Genomic DNA, 12,092 nt, shown 5'->3' on the forward strand with positions numbered 1-12,092 from the left:
AATCAAGATCAAGATATTAATTTTAGATGTGACTTTTGTGATTCATTTTTTTCACATTCAGTTCTATGTTTATTTATAGTGACCCATGCTAACAAAATTCAACTGTATCAGCACTTTTTGCAATGAACCTCATTTTAATAATTTTCATTATGCTCATAATGCACACCTATTTGATTGTAATAAAATACAACATATTTATTTATTGCAGCTCATTGCACTCTTTTTGGGCTAGAAAGTAAACATAAAGGCTTGTTTCTGTCTTCAGGAATAAGCCTGTAATTTCTTCCTAAATGCCAAACCGTTGGGTAACGGGGAGGGAGAGGGCTACAATACTTCTTTCTGTAATTTCCATGGCAGGAGTCAATGGTAATTGTTTCCCAAATTTCATGACACCACCAGGAAAAAAGAAACAGAAGGCAGTAGGAGAGAGTGCAGGGGGAAAATGCCCTCAACGTGTAGCAAAGATTCTAACTGCCTCAGTGATCACAAAAAGGAAGACTGAGATTGTGTGCTGTTCAGTGAAACAAGTAAAAAGTTTCCTCGACTGCTGGACCCCACATGAATATCACAGCTGAAAGGAAATCATGGCTCTATATTTTGTGTTACGTTTTTGGAGGTTTGTTCTGGAACTCCCACAACAGATCAGTATAGAAACAATGAAACCTGGTGGCCTCACCATCTGACTCAACCACACAGCTTTTAGAGCCTCGGCCACTAAAATATTTGACCTGAAACTCTGCTTTTCTACAAAACTTAAAGGAAAATAAGTTTAGTATTAAGGAAAAGTTCAGGGATAATGCTACAGTAATCAAATTAATTTCTTAGACTACTTTTACAGGTTTGATGCCTTTAAAGAACAATTAAATGTGTATTTCAAAATTGAACAGATAAAAAGGGGAAGTGGGATATTACACGTGTAATTTTTATCTGAGTGAAACAAGGTATCAAGCATCGTATGTCCTAATGAAGATATTTAATTGCTTATTTTGCTTTCCATATATATTACACATTCCTTTTCTTTCTTTCTTTTTTTTTCTGAGATGTTGTCTCGCTCTGTCACCCAGGTTGGGGTGCAGTGGCACTATCTCTGTTCACTGCAACCTCCGCCTCCCAGATTCAAGAGATTCTCCTGCCTCAGCCTCCTGAGTAGCTGGGATTGCAGGCTCGGGCCACCACGCTAAGCTATTTTTTTTTTGTATTTTTAGTAGATACAGGGTTTCACCATGTTGGCCAAGCTGTTCTCAAACTCGTGGCCTCAGGTGATCTGCCCATTTTAGCCTCCCAGAGTGCTGGGATTACAGATGATTACACATCCCTTTCTCTCTGAGGCATGCAGGTGGAATCGTTGCACATTCAATATGTTTGAGTGAAAGAAGAAGTTCTGTAGATTTGACACGTTTTTCTACGTGTAGGCAAAGGTCAATATTTGGATTAATTTGTCTAAAGACATTTGTAGCTGCAGCTTTTACTTAATAGGTAGACGAATAACATTTAATAGGAAAAGTACATAGATTAAATATTGGTTGAAAAAATGGAGAATGGCTAGTTTTTGTATCTCATAAAAATGGTAATGCAACAATTAGCAGGGTCATCTTATAAAGCACAGACTTTACTCTAGCTTAATGGATCTAAGGATAAGCATTTATCAGCAAGGAAAGATTTAGCATAAAACGACATGTAAATGAATTGATGACTGATCATAAATTAATTTTAGTGCTGAAGATGTAATAGAGACACAGCAAGATGCCACTTTATCATGATATTTTACTGCTCAGTAACATCTGAGCAACAACTTAATGTCCTATGTGCAGTACTACTTTAACAGCTTGAATACATTTGAGATTTTTTTTTGCCTTTTCTGCAATTTAAATCAGGGAAATTTGGAAAGATTGAAAATGTAAACACAAATAAATTTGGCTATCTGACATAAATTCATTGTTCATTAAATGTTTAAATATGTATTGATTATGTTTGGGGCTGAAACATGTCAAATTGGTATGGAGTGCTTATTAATCTGTAAGAAGCCTCTAGCCGAATTGGTTTTACCTGGTGTTCAATTTAATTTTTGTGTTTATACTTATGTTTGTGAAAGAAAATCAGTTATCACAAAAGTGACTTACTTTTAAATTTGTAGATTAATGTTTTTATTTTCATTCATTCATTATCTTTTCTTCTCTCTCTCTCTTTTTGTGGGGGGGGGGGGTAATTGTTTACCTAAATCTTCAGCTCATTGCTCTTGTTTAAATCTCAACATTTTTCCTTTTTTCAGAAAGGCCACTAGATGTAAAATCAGTAGATGTTCAATACATTTTAGCCATTTTACAGAAGGAATTCTAACATCTTATATACTATTTGATTCATGGAATGTGGCCAAATGTCTTTTAAAAATATTTACCATAAATATGCCCATTCCATATATCTTAACCAAACTGTAGAGGAAGGGATGTCGAAGATCCCAGACAGAGAGGCAGAGAGACAAAGAGAAGGAGAGAGAAAATTTCTTTCTATGTTCCTTGCCCTCCGTTTTGAAGGCAAACACAACTACACTAACGTGAGACACTTCCCTCTCTTCAGATTGGGTCATGAGATTTCCTGTTGCCCAATATGGCCAAGTATCTGTGGTCACATATCTTTAATTCTGAAGTCATCTATCTAGTCTCTTTGCTCTTACAAGAAGTACAAAAGAAAGAATAGCTGACGTTCTTTCTGTATTTACCAATACTCACTTGAAGCCCTGGCTTCCATGTGACTCTCTCTTCCCAGAGGGAGACAAAAAGCAGCAGGGAAAACTTCATGAATAATTGGGAGTTTTAAGGACATACAAGGAGCATTAAAGGCTGGGAGAAAGGCAGAGCAAAGACACAAAGGCTGGAAGTAGTCCATTTGTTTAGAGTATCACAAGTGTGTGTGTGGAAATGCTCGGATGAAGAACTGTCAAGTTACCACAGGGAGATAAACAGGGTTATCTGAGGCGGAAAGTTAGGCTGATTCTCTGCTAGGAGGTCTCACAGGATATCATTTCTTTAGTGATGCTACCGTGGTGTAGGATTTACTGGTTTCACCTGTCAATAGCTACACCACAGTCAGTTTTATAGGTTCAGAGACTAAATGTGTCACTATGCTAGATCCTCAGGCTGGAATTACACAGCAAGCAGACATAGACAGGAAACGAAAGAAACTCAACTATTTTTAGGCTGGTTATAGTGGAAAAAGAAAAATTTTAGAAAACAAATCACTGGGCCAAGTGCATTAAGATGGATAAATGAGGATGGAAAAGTTACACTCCAAAGAAACTTAGCTGCCACTTAATGTAAATTTTTTATCTTAATTTGAATAAGATATTGCTAAATATCAATATTCAAGTATATCAAAGCATAACCAATACACATGCATATATATCACATATATGTATACTATTTATATAGTGTCATCATATTCCTTATTTAATAAACTTTCTAAGAGTTCTTACAAGAAAATTCTTTCTACAGTTAAAATAAGGACATTGCTAAGAAATTACACATCAAATAATGTCATACACAGAATTATAGAATAATGAAAACATTGAATGCATTTAATTCCATATGCCTACTGTTTATTGAATTTCTAATGTACAATGTCACTGGACAATAAATATGAAAATAAATATGAAATAGTTCCTAATCTCCAGAATTCCATTGTCTAGGAGAGGAAACACATGTGCAGTAGACCATAATATATAGAGAGAACTGATATGCGAGTTTATGTGTAGTGTTTGGAAACCAAAGGAGGTAGAGAGATTGATTCTCGCTATAATAGGACAGAATCCTGGTGATAACAGAAATGGCATTTAATTTAGACTTTAAAGTTTGTCAGTGGTTAATAGTGTTAGTGGCAATATCTCTGTCTAAAGAATGAAGGATGATGTTACATAAATGAGCAAGGAGACACACAGGCTGTAAGAGTGAATGAGGACTAATACACAGCAGGTATATTAGTCTGTTTTCACACTACTGTAAAGATATTACCGGAGACTGGGTAATCTACAAACAAAAGAGGTTTAACTGACTCACAGTTCCACACGGCTGGAGAGGCCTCAGGAAACTTACAATCATGGCAGAAGACAAAGGGGCATGTCTTACAAGGTAGCAGGAGAGAGAGAGCAGGGGAAATGCCAGAGACTTATCGAACAACCAGTTCTCATGAGAACTCCCTCACTATCATGAGAACAGCATGAGGGAAACCGCCCCCATGATCCAATCATCCCCCACAAAGTCCCCCCCTTGACACATGGGGATTACAATTTGAGATGAAATTTGGGTGGGGATGCAGAGCCAAATCATATCAGTAGGCTAGCCTAGATACGGAAGGGTTGCAAATATTTAATTAGAAGTTTGGATATGGCATTGGCTAGCTGGGTAAGGCTTTAAACAGAGGAACACATGTATGTAAGTGCTTCACAAAAATAATGTAGAAAGCAATGAGGAAGATAGAAGAGACTAGAGGGAAATCAGGTAGGAGGGGTTTAGGAGTAAAACAAGATGAAGATTAAAGAGATGCTTATTTGGAAAGTAAGAGCAGGTATTTAGAAATACAAGAGCAGGCATTTAGAAATACAGAAAACAGCACAGGGAAGGGACTGGGAGTGAACTTTCAAATGTTTTTAAACTATCCTCCGTTCCAGAGTTTCATATTCTTTTGTGACCCCCTCACTGAATTTCTTTGATTTTTTTCTTATCTAGTACAGCATTATATTGCAAAGCCTACTGCATTATTTCTTCTTTCATTTTGGATCGTTGGTCCTTGACTTGTGGTTATTAACCCAGAAATGATTCTCTCAGAAGAGGCTCAGTTGCTGGTGTTATCTCGGCTTCCTTGCAGTGGCCTGTGTCAAGGGAATTTGTTTGAAAAGTAAAAAGTGTATCTCTGTGCTTTTGGCAACCAGAATCAAAACTCTATCTTTCTTTGCTACACTTAACACCCTTTTAACTTCTCCGATCATTCTAACCAGTTCAGCTTCTGTTTTCTCTGTATTGAAAGTGCATGAATCCATGTCATTGTATCCTGGCCTCTTGACTAAAATTACCAATACAGCATCAGGGCAACACTCCTAACTATTCTGTTGTTGCTTAAATATTACAGAAAAAAATTAAATGGTCTATAGCATTTGACTTTCATCTCTTTTATGTAAATATGTATTAGGTTTATTTAGAAATCTTAAATTAGTTTCTTACAAATACTTTTTGCCCCCTTCTAACAAATTTAGGATAAGCAATACTTGGTAGTTTTTTGTGTCATGAATTAATGGTATACCAACATAAATAAATCTTGTAATATTAATTTTATTAAGTAGGAGGTTATGTTCTCAGTCTGTTTTTGTCTAAGAAAACATATAAAATTGTAAATGACTTGCTAGAAAATTAAGAAAAAATGTTTCTGAGTATCCTCACAACTTACAGCTCTTTAAACGTAAAATTAAAATTATTTTCCTCTATTCTCATGTTGCATTTTGCAGAAAAAATTCATATTAATGCTGATGATAGTCCTTATAAGTGTTACTTTTTAATATAAATCTCAGTATTAAAGAGAAAACTGGAGTTCTTAAATAACTTAAAATGCAAAGTAAGCAAAAAGAGCATTTAAATTACTAGAACTTCTTTAAAATACATTTTTTCTTATGTTCTAAGTTCATTTGCTTTGATATTGTTTATACATTTTTTGTTTGTGAATTTTTGTTGTTATTTGTAATTAAGTTTAAATTTTAAAATCTTGAAATAATTTTTGCCCTTTTATGATATACAGTGTAGTTTCTATGCAGATTATCATTGGAGTCTGCGTTAAATTCAAAATATATTCACACTATTTCTTCAACTGAGTCTTTGATAAGTTTAAGTACACTAAGTTTGTTTTACTAAAAGTGTTCACTTCTGAATTATAGTAACTTAAAATACACATCGCAGCTCTCTTTTGGAAAACGACTGTGTAATAATTTAAACAATGTAAGAGTTGAACAGTACAGCACATGCTTTGCTTATGTGCTGCAAACAGATACAGGTTTCAAATGAGCTTCATTCTTCTGCACAAAAAATGTTTAAAATGTACATGATACTTGCATTTGGCTAAAGAAATCATGATGAAACTTCAAGGAAGAAGCATGGACAGCCTACTTGCTCATTAGTATAGTGTGTACAAGCAGATGAGATTTTCAATATATACAACTCACTAGACAACTACATTTGTTTTTAGGTTCAATGGTAAATGGATGGGGCTCTGCATCTGATGAGGATCGTAACTTTTCTAGTCATAGATCTAGTGTAGGTAGCTCCTCAGATGGCTCTATCTTTGCCAGCGGCAGTTTTGCACAAGCACTGGTGGCAGCAGCAGATAAAGCTGGTTTTAGGCTGGATGGAACCAGCCTTACAAGAACAGGTTGGTAGACTCCAAGTCAACACTCTTTGCATGAGAGAATCTTGTCCTTGGACACTGACCTTTTTTCTCCTGTTCTTTCTCCTTAGTGAGTCTGACTGTAGGGCTTTCTTTAATACGCATGAATACAGTTTGGATGCTCCATTACCCAAACTCTCTTCTGATGCTAGTTTTGCAGAGCCAAGAATAGACTCCTCCTCACCACTTTCTCTTATTTTCCTTTCTCTTCACGGCTTTGCTGATTAATTGGAATATGCTTCCTTTTTATATTACGGCAAAGCAGCAACTAAGATTGCCATTAAATTTTTAATAACTCACATTTTGCAAAATCCTCATACAATTAATAATGTACCCAGTGATTAAAATTACTCAGCTTTTATCTCCGTTACTTTCCTTTGCCTCATCTCTTTCTGCAAATGCATTTTCTGGGAAGGTTTCCTTAGCATGGGGTGAATGGGTCTAAGGTTGTCGGTCTTACCAGTTCAAATAGCTTATGATCTTATTAATTGTTTGGCTAGTAAGATTTTAATACAATAATTTATTATTTGTCTTAAAGGATGCTAATTAAAGATACACCCACTGCATTTGCAAGTTGAATAAAATAATGAATACATGTGTATTTCTCTTTAGAATAATTTAATTTTGATTTCTGAGAGTGATAAGTAATCATATAAAAGAACAATTGTATAATTTTTCAAGTGCTGCTCATTCCACAAAAAAGAATGTGGGATTAATAATAGATCAGTAATTTGTAAACTTTTGCAACAAAATAACTTAGGCATGATGCGTGCTTTTACATTTGTATGTATAATTCTTAACTATACATATAAGAATATTCTAATATATGAATTAAACTGAATTACCTTGCAAAGCAAACTAATAAAACATTAAGTACATTTGCAAAATCTTAACTGTAATCAAATAGTAAAGAAAAAAGATTTTTACCCTTCACTAAACTCTCAGGTTATAAAAATGAGTCTTGGAAGTTTTCTTGGAATTATACCATCAATATTTCTTTTGAGCATACATTAGCTATCTTTAAATGAAATAAAAAAGATCTTCTAAGCATTGCAGAGGTTTATTTTTCAAATAGCATCCAAACTAAAATACGTTGTAATAGAACTGTTATTTGAATTGTCTTGCGTTATAAGGCATAAGTCTGAAACTTTATGTTGCTTGAGTGCTTTTTGCAGCATTAGCTGTAAACAGAGCAGTGAGAACGTGCAAGGAAACTAATACATTAGAAGGCACAAGTGCATTTCCTGCATCTATGCTAATAGCTAACACAGCATTAAGTAATATCATATCACGTTGACGTAAGAAAATGTAACTACATATAATAATGTTGTATGAAATGAAAACATACACAGGAGAATAAATGCATGCACATAAACCAGGCCTCTGTTACTATAATAAACATGGTATTGAAATCACAAGTTGTTGAAAATTTATTAGCTAACCTTTTCCCAGAATAAATTTCCCTGTATACCTACTCTAAACCACAAGAAAAGGACACAGCACATATCATTTTTCAATGAGAATTTGGAGCCTGCTCAGATACAATAATATTAATCAGAAAATACCTATTGCATGCTGGATATACAAGGTGATTTTAACCTGCTATCCTCTACACAGATGTTGTTGAGTTTCTGCCAAAAGAGATAGAATTCATTGTGTATGTGGATAAGTGGTAAGGTCAATTTAATATATGTGTCTGAGCAGACCTTTCATGTAAAATTTCAGATGTAATTACTACATGACATTTTTCTGTGTTCAGAGAGATTTTGTAAGTTTCCAAGGATGAAATTTTATTAAACAAATACAACAGTATATACTTCATAAATAGCTTCTTTAATTTTAAGAACTAAAAACTGCATGAATTTGCATATATCTTTGACAATATCAATAATATTGTCAAGGTTAAATAAAAGTATAATCATGCAATATTGAGTTTTGGATTGGTGGATCTGTTTTATGTTCATTTGTCTGATTTTGAGGGGGCCAGTGGGGGTGTTGTTAGCTTATTAAAAATTGAACAAAATATGTGCAGCTGAGAATGTAGAAAATACATTTTTCTACAGAGATGCACCAATATTTGGTATCTTCATATGTTATCTCTAGGTAGATTTACAGGTTAGTCATAGTGCAGAAATATAGGACAGAATCAGTGTGCTATAATGACATTCTCTAGAACCCATTCCCTTTATTTTCATTTTAGGAAAAGCCTTTACCTCCTCTCAAAGACCTCGACCTACCAGCCCATTTTCTACTGACAGTAACACCAGTGCAGCCCTGAGTCAAAGTCAGAGGCCTCGGCCCACTAAAAAACACAAGGGAGGGCGGATGGACCAACAACCAGCATTGCCTCATCGAAGGGAAGGAATGACAGATGGTAGGTTTCTTCCCTTTACTCTTGTTTTCTCGCTGAAGAGACGTGCTCCATGCAATCATTTACTTAGATTAATGTAGTCATGGTAGATTAGCCATTGCTTCATTACATAACAAGACAAAAACCTGGCAATATGGCCTTGTTTAAATAAAACACCATTTTTAAAAACAATCTAGAATTATTTCTATATTATTAAGCCTCAAGAAATACATTCCATACAATTTTTTGAGGTTGATTTTTTTTTTGCCATTCTGGCATATTTCATAAATGCTTTTTAGTGAGCATTTAAGAGTAGGGAAGAACATAAGCTGCATGTGCACTTATATGATCAGAACTTTTATCATATTAAATTACAATATCTTAGCTGCTATTTCACTTTTGGAAAAAAAGACTTTTGAAATGATTTAGTAATTTTTTAGTCACAAATTTCAGAGCCAAAATCAGGCTACAGTAGTTGAAGAGTGTCTTAGTCTGTCTGGGCTGCTATAAAAAAAAAGAATCATGCATTGTATGACAATGTTTCAGTCAATGACAGACTGCATATAAGACAGTGGTGCCATAAGGATGTCATACTGTATTTATGTTGTACCTTTTTTGTTTAAATATGCAAATATTTACCATTGTGTTATAACTGCCTATAACATTCGGTACAGAAACACGCTGCACAGATTTTTACCCCAGATCAATGGTATGTAGTCAGCTATACCATCTATGTTCATGTAAATATACTATGTGACACTTGCATAACAATGAAATCACCTAACACCACATTTCTCAGAACTTATCTCCATCATTAAGTGACATGTGACTGTACCATAAGCTGGTAGATTCCAAACAACATACATTTTCTCCACAAATCTGGACTCTGCAAAGTCCAAGATCAAGGCACTGGCAGATTTGGTGTCTGATGAGGACCCACTTTCTGGTTCATAGAGGGTGCCTTTTCATTGTATGCTCACATAGCGGAAAGGACAAGGTTCTCTCTGGGGTGTGTTTTATAGGATGCTCATCCCTTCATGAGGACCCCACCCTCATCATCGAATCACCTGCCAAAAGCCCCACCTCCCAATATCATCACATTGGGGATTAGGATTTTAACGTTAAATTTTGGGGGTACACAAACATCCAGACTCTAGCAAAGGGTCAGCAAACTTCTTCTATTAAAGTCTAGATAGTAAATATCTTTGGCTTTTGGGACATAGGGTTTCTGTCACAACTACTCAACACTGCCATTGTTGTATGACTGCAGCTATAAGAAAAGTAGAATAGGCCGGGCACGGTGGCTCAGGCCTGTAATCCCAGCACTGTAGGAGGCTGAGGCAGGCAGATCACAGGGTCAGAAGATCAAAACCATCCTGGTCAACATGGTGAAACCCCCTGTCTACTAAAAGTACAAAAATTAGCTGGGCGTGGTTGCACGTGCCTGTAATCCCAGCTACTGAGGAGGCTGAGGCAGGAGAATTGCTTGAACCAGGGAGTCAGAGGTTGCGGTGAGCTAAGATCACACCACTCACTGCACTCCAGCCTGGGCAACAGAGCAAGATTCCTTCTTAAAAAAAAAAAAAAAAAGAAAAGAAAAGAAAAGAAAGGAGGAAAATAAAAGTAGAATGATGGAAATGATTGACTTGCAATAAAACATCATTCACAAAATGGGCAGTGGCTGGATTTGGCCCATGGGCCATAGTTTGCTGATCTAGCTCAATCTTTTTATTTATATATAGCATCCAATATTTGAATACTTGCTTAAACACTGTTAGTTTCAGGAAGCACAATATTACTGGAAGATATCCATGTTCGATAATGAGTATTTCATTAGCTTTAAAGAATATAGTCTATTTCCCGTATTTTTAATTTAATTCTTATATCTTTTAAAGAATGAATTAAAATATGTATCCTGAAGTTATATTCTAAGGATATGTGACACATATTTAAAGTGTGTAGTACAATGTCAGATTGAAAGGTAAATTTCTTTTTCCTTTTCAGCACTGTACCCTATAAGCACACAAACATTATCCTAACATAGTTCAGTTAAACACCAAAAGGATAAACTTTTAAAAACTGCACATTAGAACCATCTGGGAAGCTCTTAAAATATACCCTAGATATTCAGATTTAATTATTCTGGGGTGAAACCCAGTTACAGGTAATTTTAAAACTCCACAAGTGAATCTAAAGTATAACTATCTTAGAGAAGCTATGACTTAGTCCTTAGCACACTTACACTTATCATTATAGGACAGAATGAAGCTTAGTTGAAAAAGAAGAAAAGCATTGGTTTTTTATTAGTTTGGGGAAGGGAGTATCCAATCCTGCAGCCCTATTTGTGCTTTCTTTTGTCATCTTGCAAAGGTAAGAGGACTTAAAAAGCCAAATATATTGTTCTACATACTTTCCGGTTTACTTATCTTTCCTGCTTCCTTTGTTTTCAATAGAATATGAAGGTTAAGGGTAGAATTGAGATTTTTGAGTCTCTATAAATGTGTATCCTGTGGTGAGTAAAAATGGTCACCACTGCCTTTCTGCCTTATATGTTCAGAAGATTAGCTGAGCACTTAAAACTATTCGTAGTGTTCATCTAATTCTTCGTAAATAAAAAAGGACTACTTTCACTGAATTGCTAGTTATAAATCTAGTAATTGATAATTTTGTATATTTTTTCTGTTGTGAATATTGTGGAAAGAGAAAAATGTCTAGGTATAGAATTTTCTGTGGTTTTTCAGAAATGTTTGAAGATAATATTCAGAATATGTGGAAGATATAAAATATAAATCAACAAAATACAGATCTTTTTTTTCTAAGACATTTTTATTGCAAGCTTTTTTAGAATGTTTCCTTAAAGCAAGCTACCTCCTAGTTTAAAGTATGATCAATATATTGCTTATCTTTCTAAAAAATAAATGTTTCTAAATTTTCAAAATTGCCAGCATTTCAAAAAGGGGTTATGGATTATGTGTTATTAGAAAATGATACATTTTAGAAGTAGTGATATAGCAAAGGAAATTTCAGCCCACATATCTTCCCAAGTGCTTAATCCAAAGCCATTTTAATTATGATACAGTGCAAAGACATTTATTTTGGATGGTGCTCTACAGGTTATCCTTAAGAACATTGTTATTTTGCAGCAAATGCATATGCCATAGCATTTATATGGTATGGATCCATATGTCAGAAATAATTTCATAATTTTTTATGTAAAAATCAAGTTGTTCTTTTTGGGAAGGCTGATACTTAGCAGCATTGATTGTACAGACATTTTACAATAAACCTTTTGCATTATAGATTTTACAATAGTGTTTGCTGT

At 34.7% G+C, this 12,092-nt stretch overlaps 1 protein-coding gene and 1 long non-coding RNA gene across 32 annotated transcripts in view; one reads left to right on the plus strand and one right to left on the minus strand.

The window, feature by feature from the left end:
- Positions 1-12,092, plus strand: part of ROBO2 (roundabout guidance receptor 2) — a 1,748,609-nt gene that overhangs the window by 1,727,346 nt on the left and 9,171 nt on the right. For 28 of the 31 annotated variants that reach the window (XM_063602831.1, XM_063602841.1, XM_063602842.1 and 25 more), the window contains one exon: positions 8,621-8,794. The exons of the other annotated variants lie outside the window; for them this stretch is intronic. In XM_063602831.1, the coding sequence (XP_063458901.1) occupies positions 8,621-8,794 (174 nt within the window). The remainder of the gene's footprint in view (positions 1-8,620; positions 8,795-12,092) is intronic. 31 annotated transcript variants of the gene reach the window in all.
- Positions 1-12,092, minus strand: part of LOC129397415 (uncharacterized) — a 320,007-nt gene that overhangs the window by 81,835 nt on the left and 226,080 nt on the right. The gene's annotated exons all lie outside the window — the stretch shown is intronic.

The sequence above is a fragment of the Pan paniscus genome, chromosome 2, assembly GCF_029289425.2.
Source record: "Pan paniscus chromosome 2, NHGRI_mPanPan1-v2.0_pri, whole genome shotgun sequence".
NCBI classification, from domain to species: domain Eukaryota; kingdom Metazoa; phylum Chordata; class Mammalia; order Primates; family Hominidae; genus Pan; species Pan paniscus.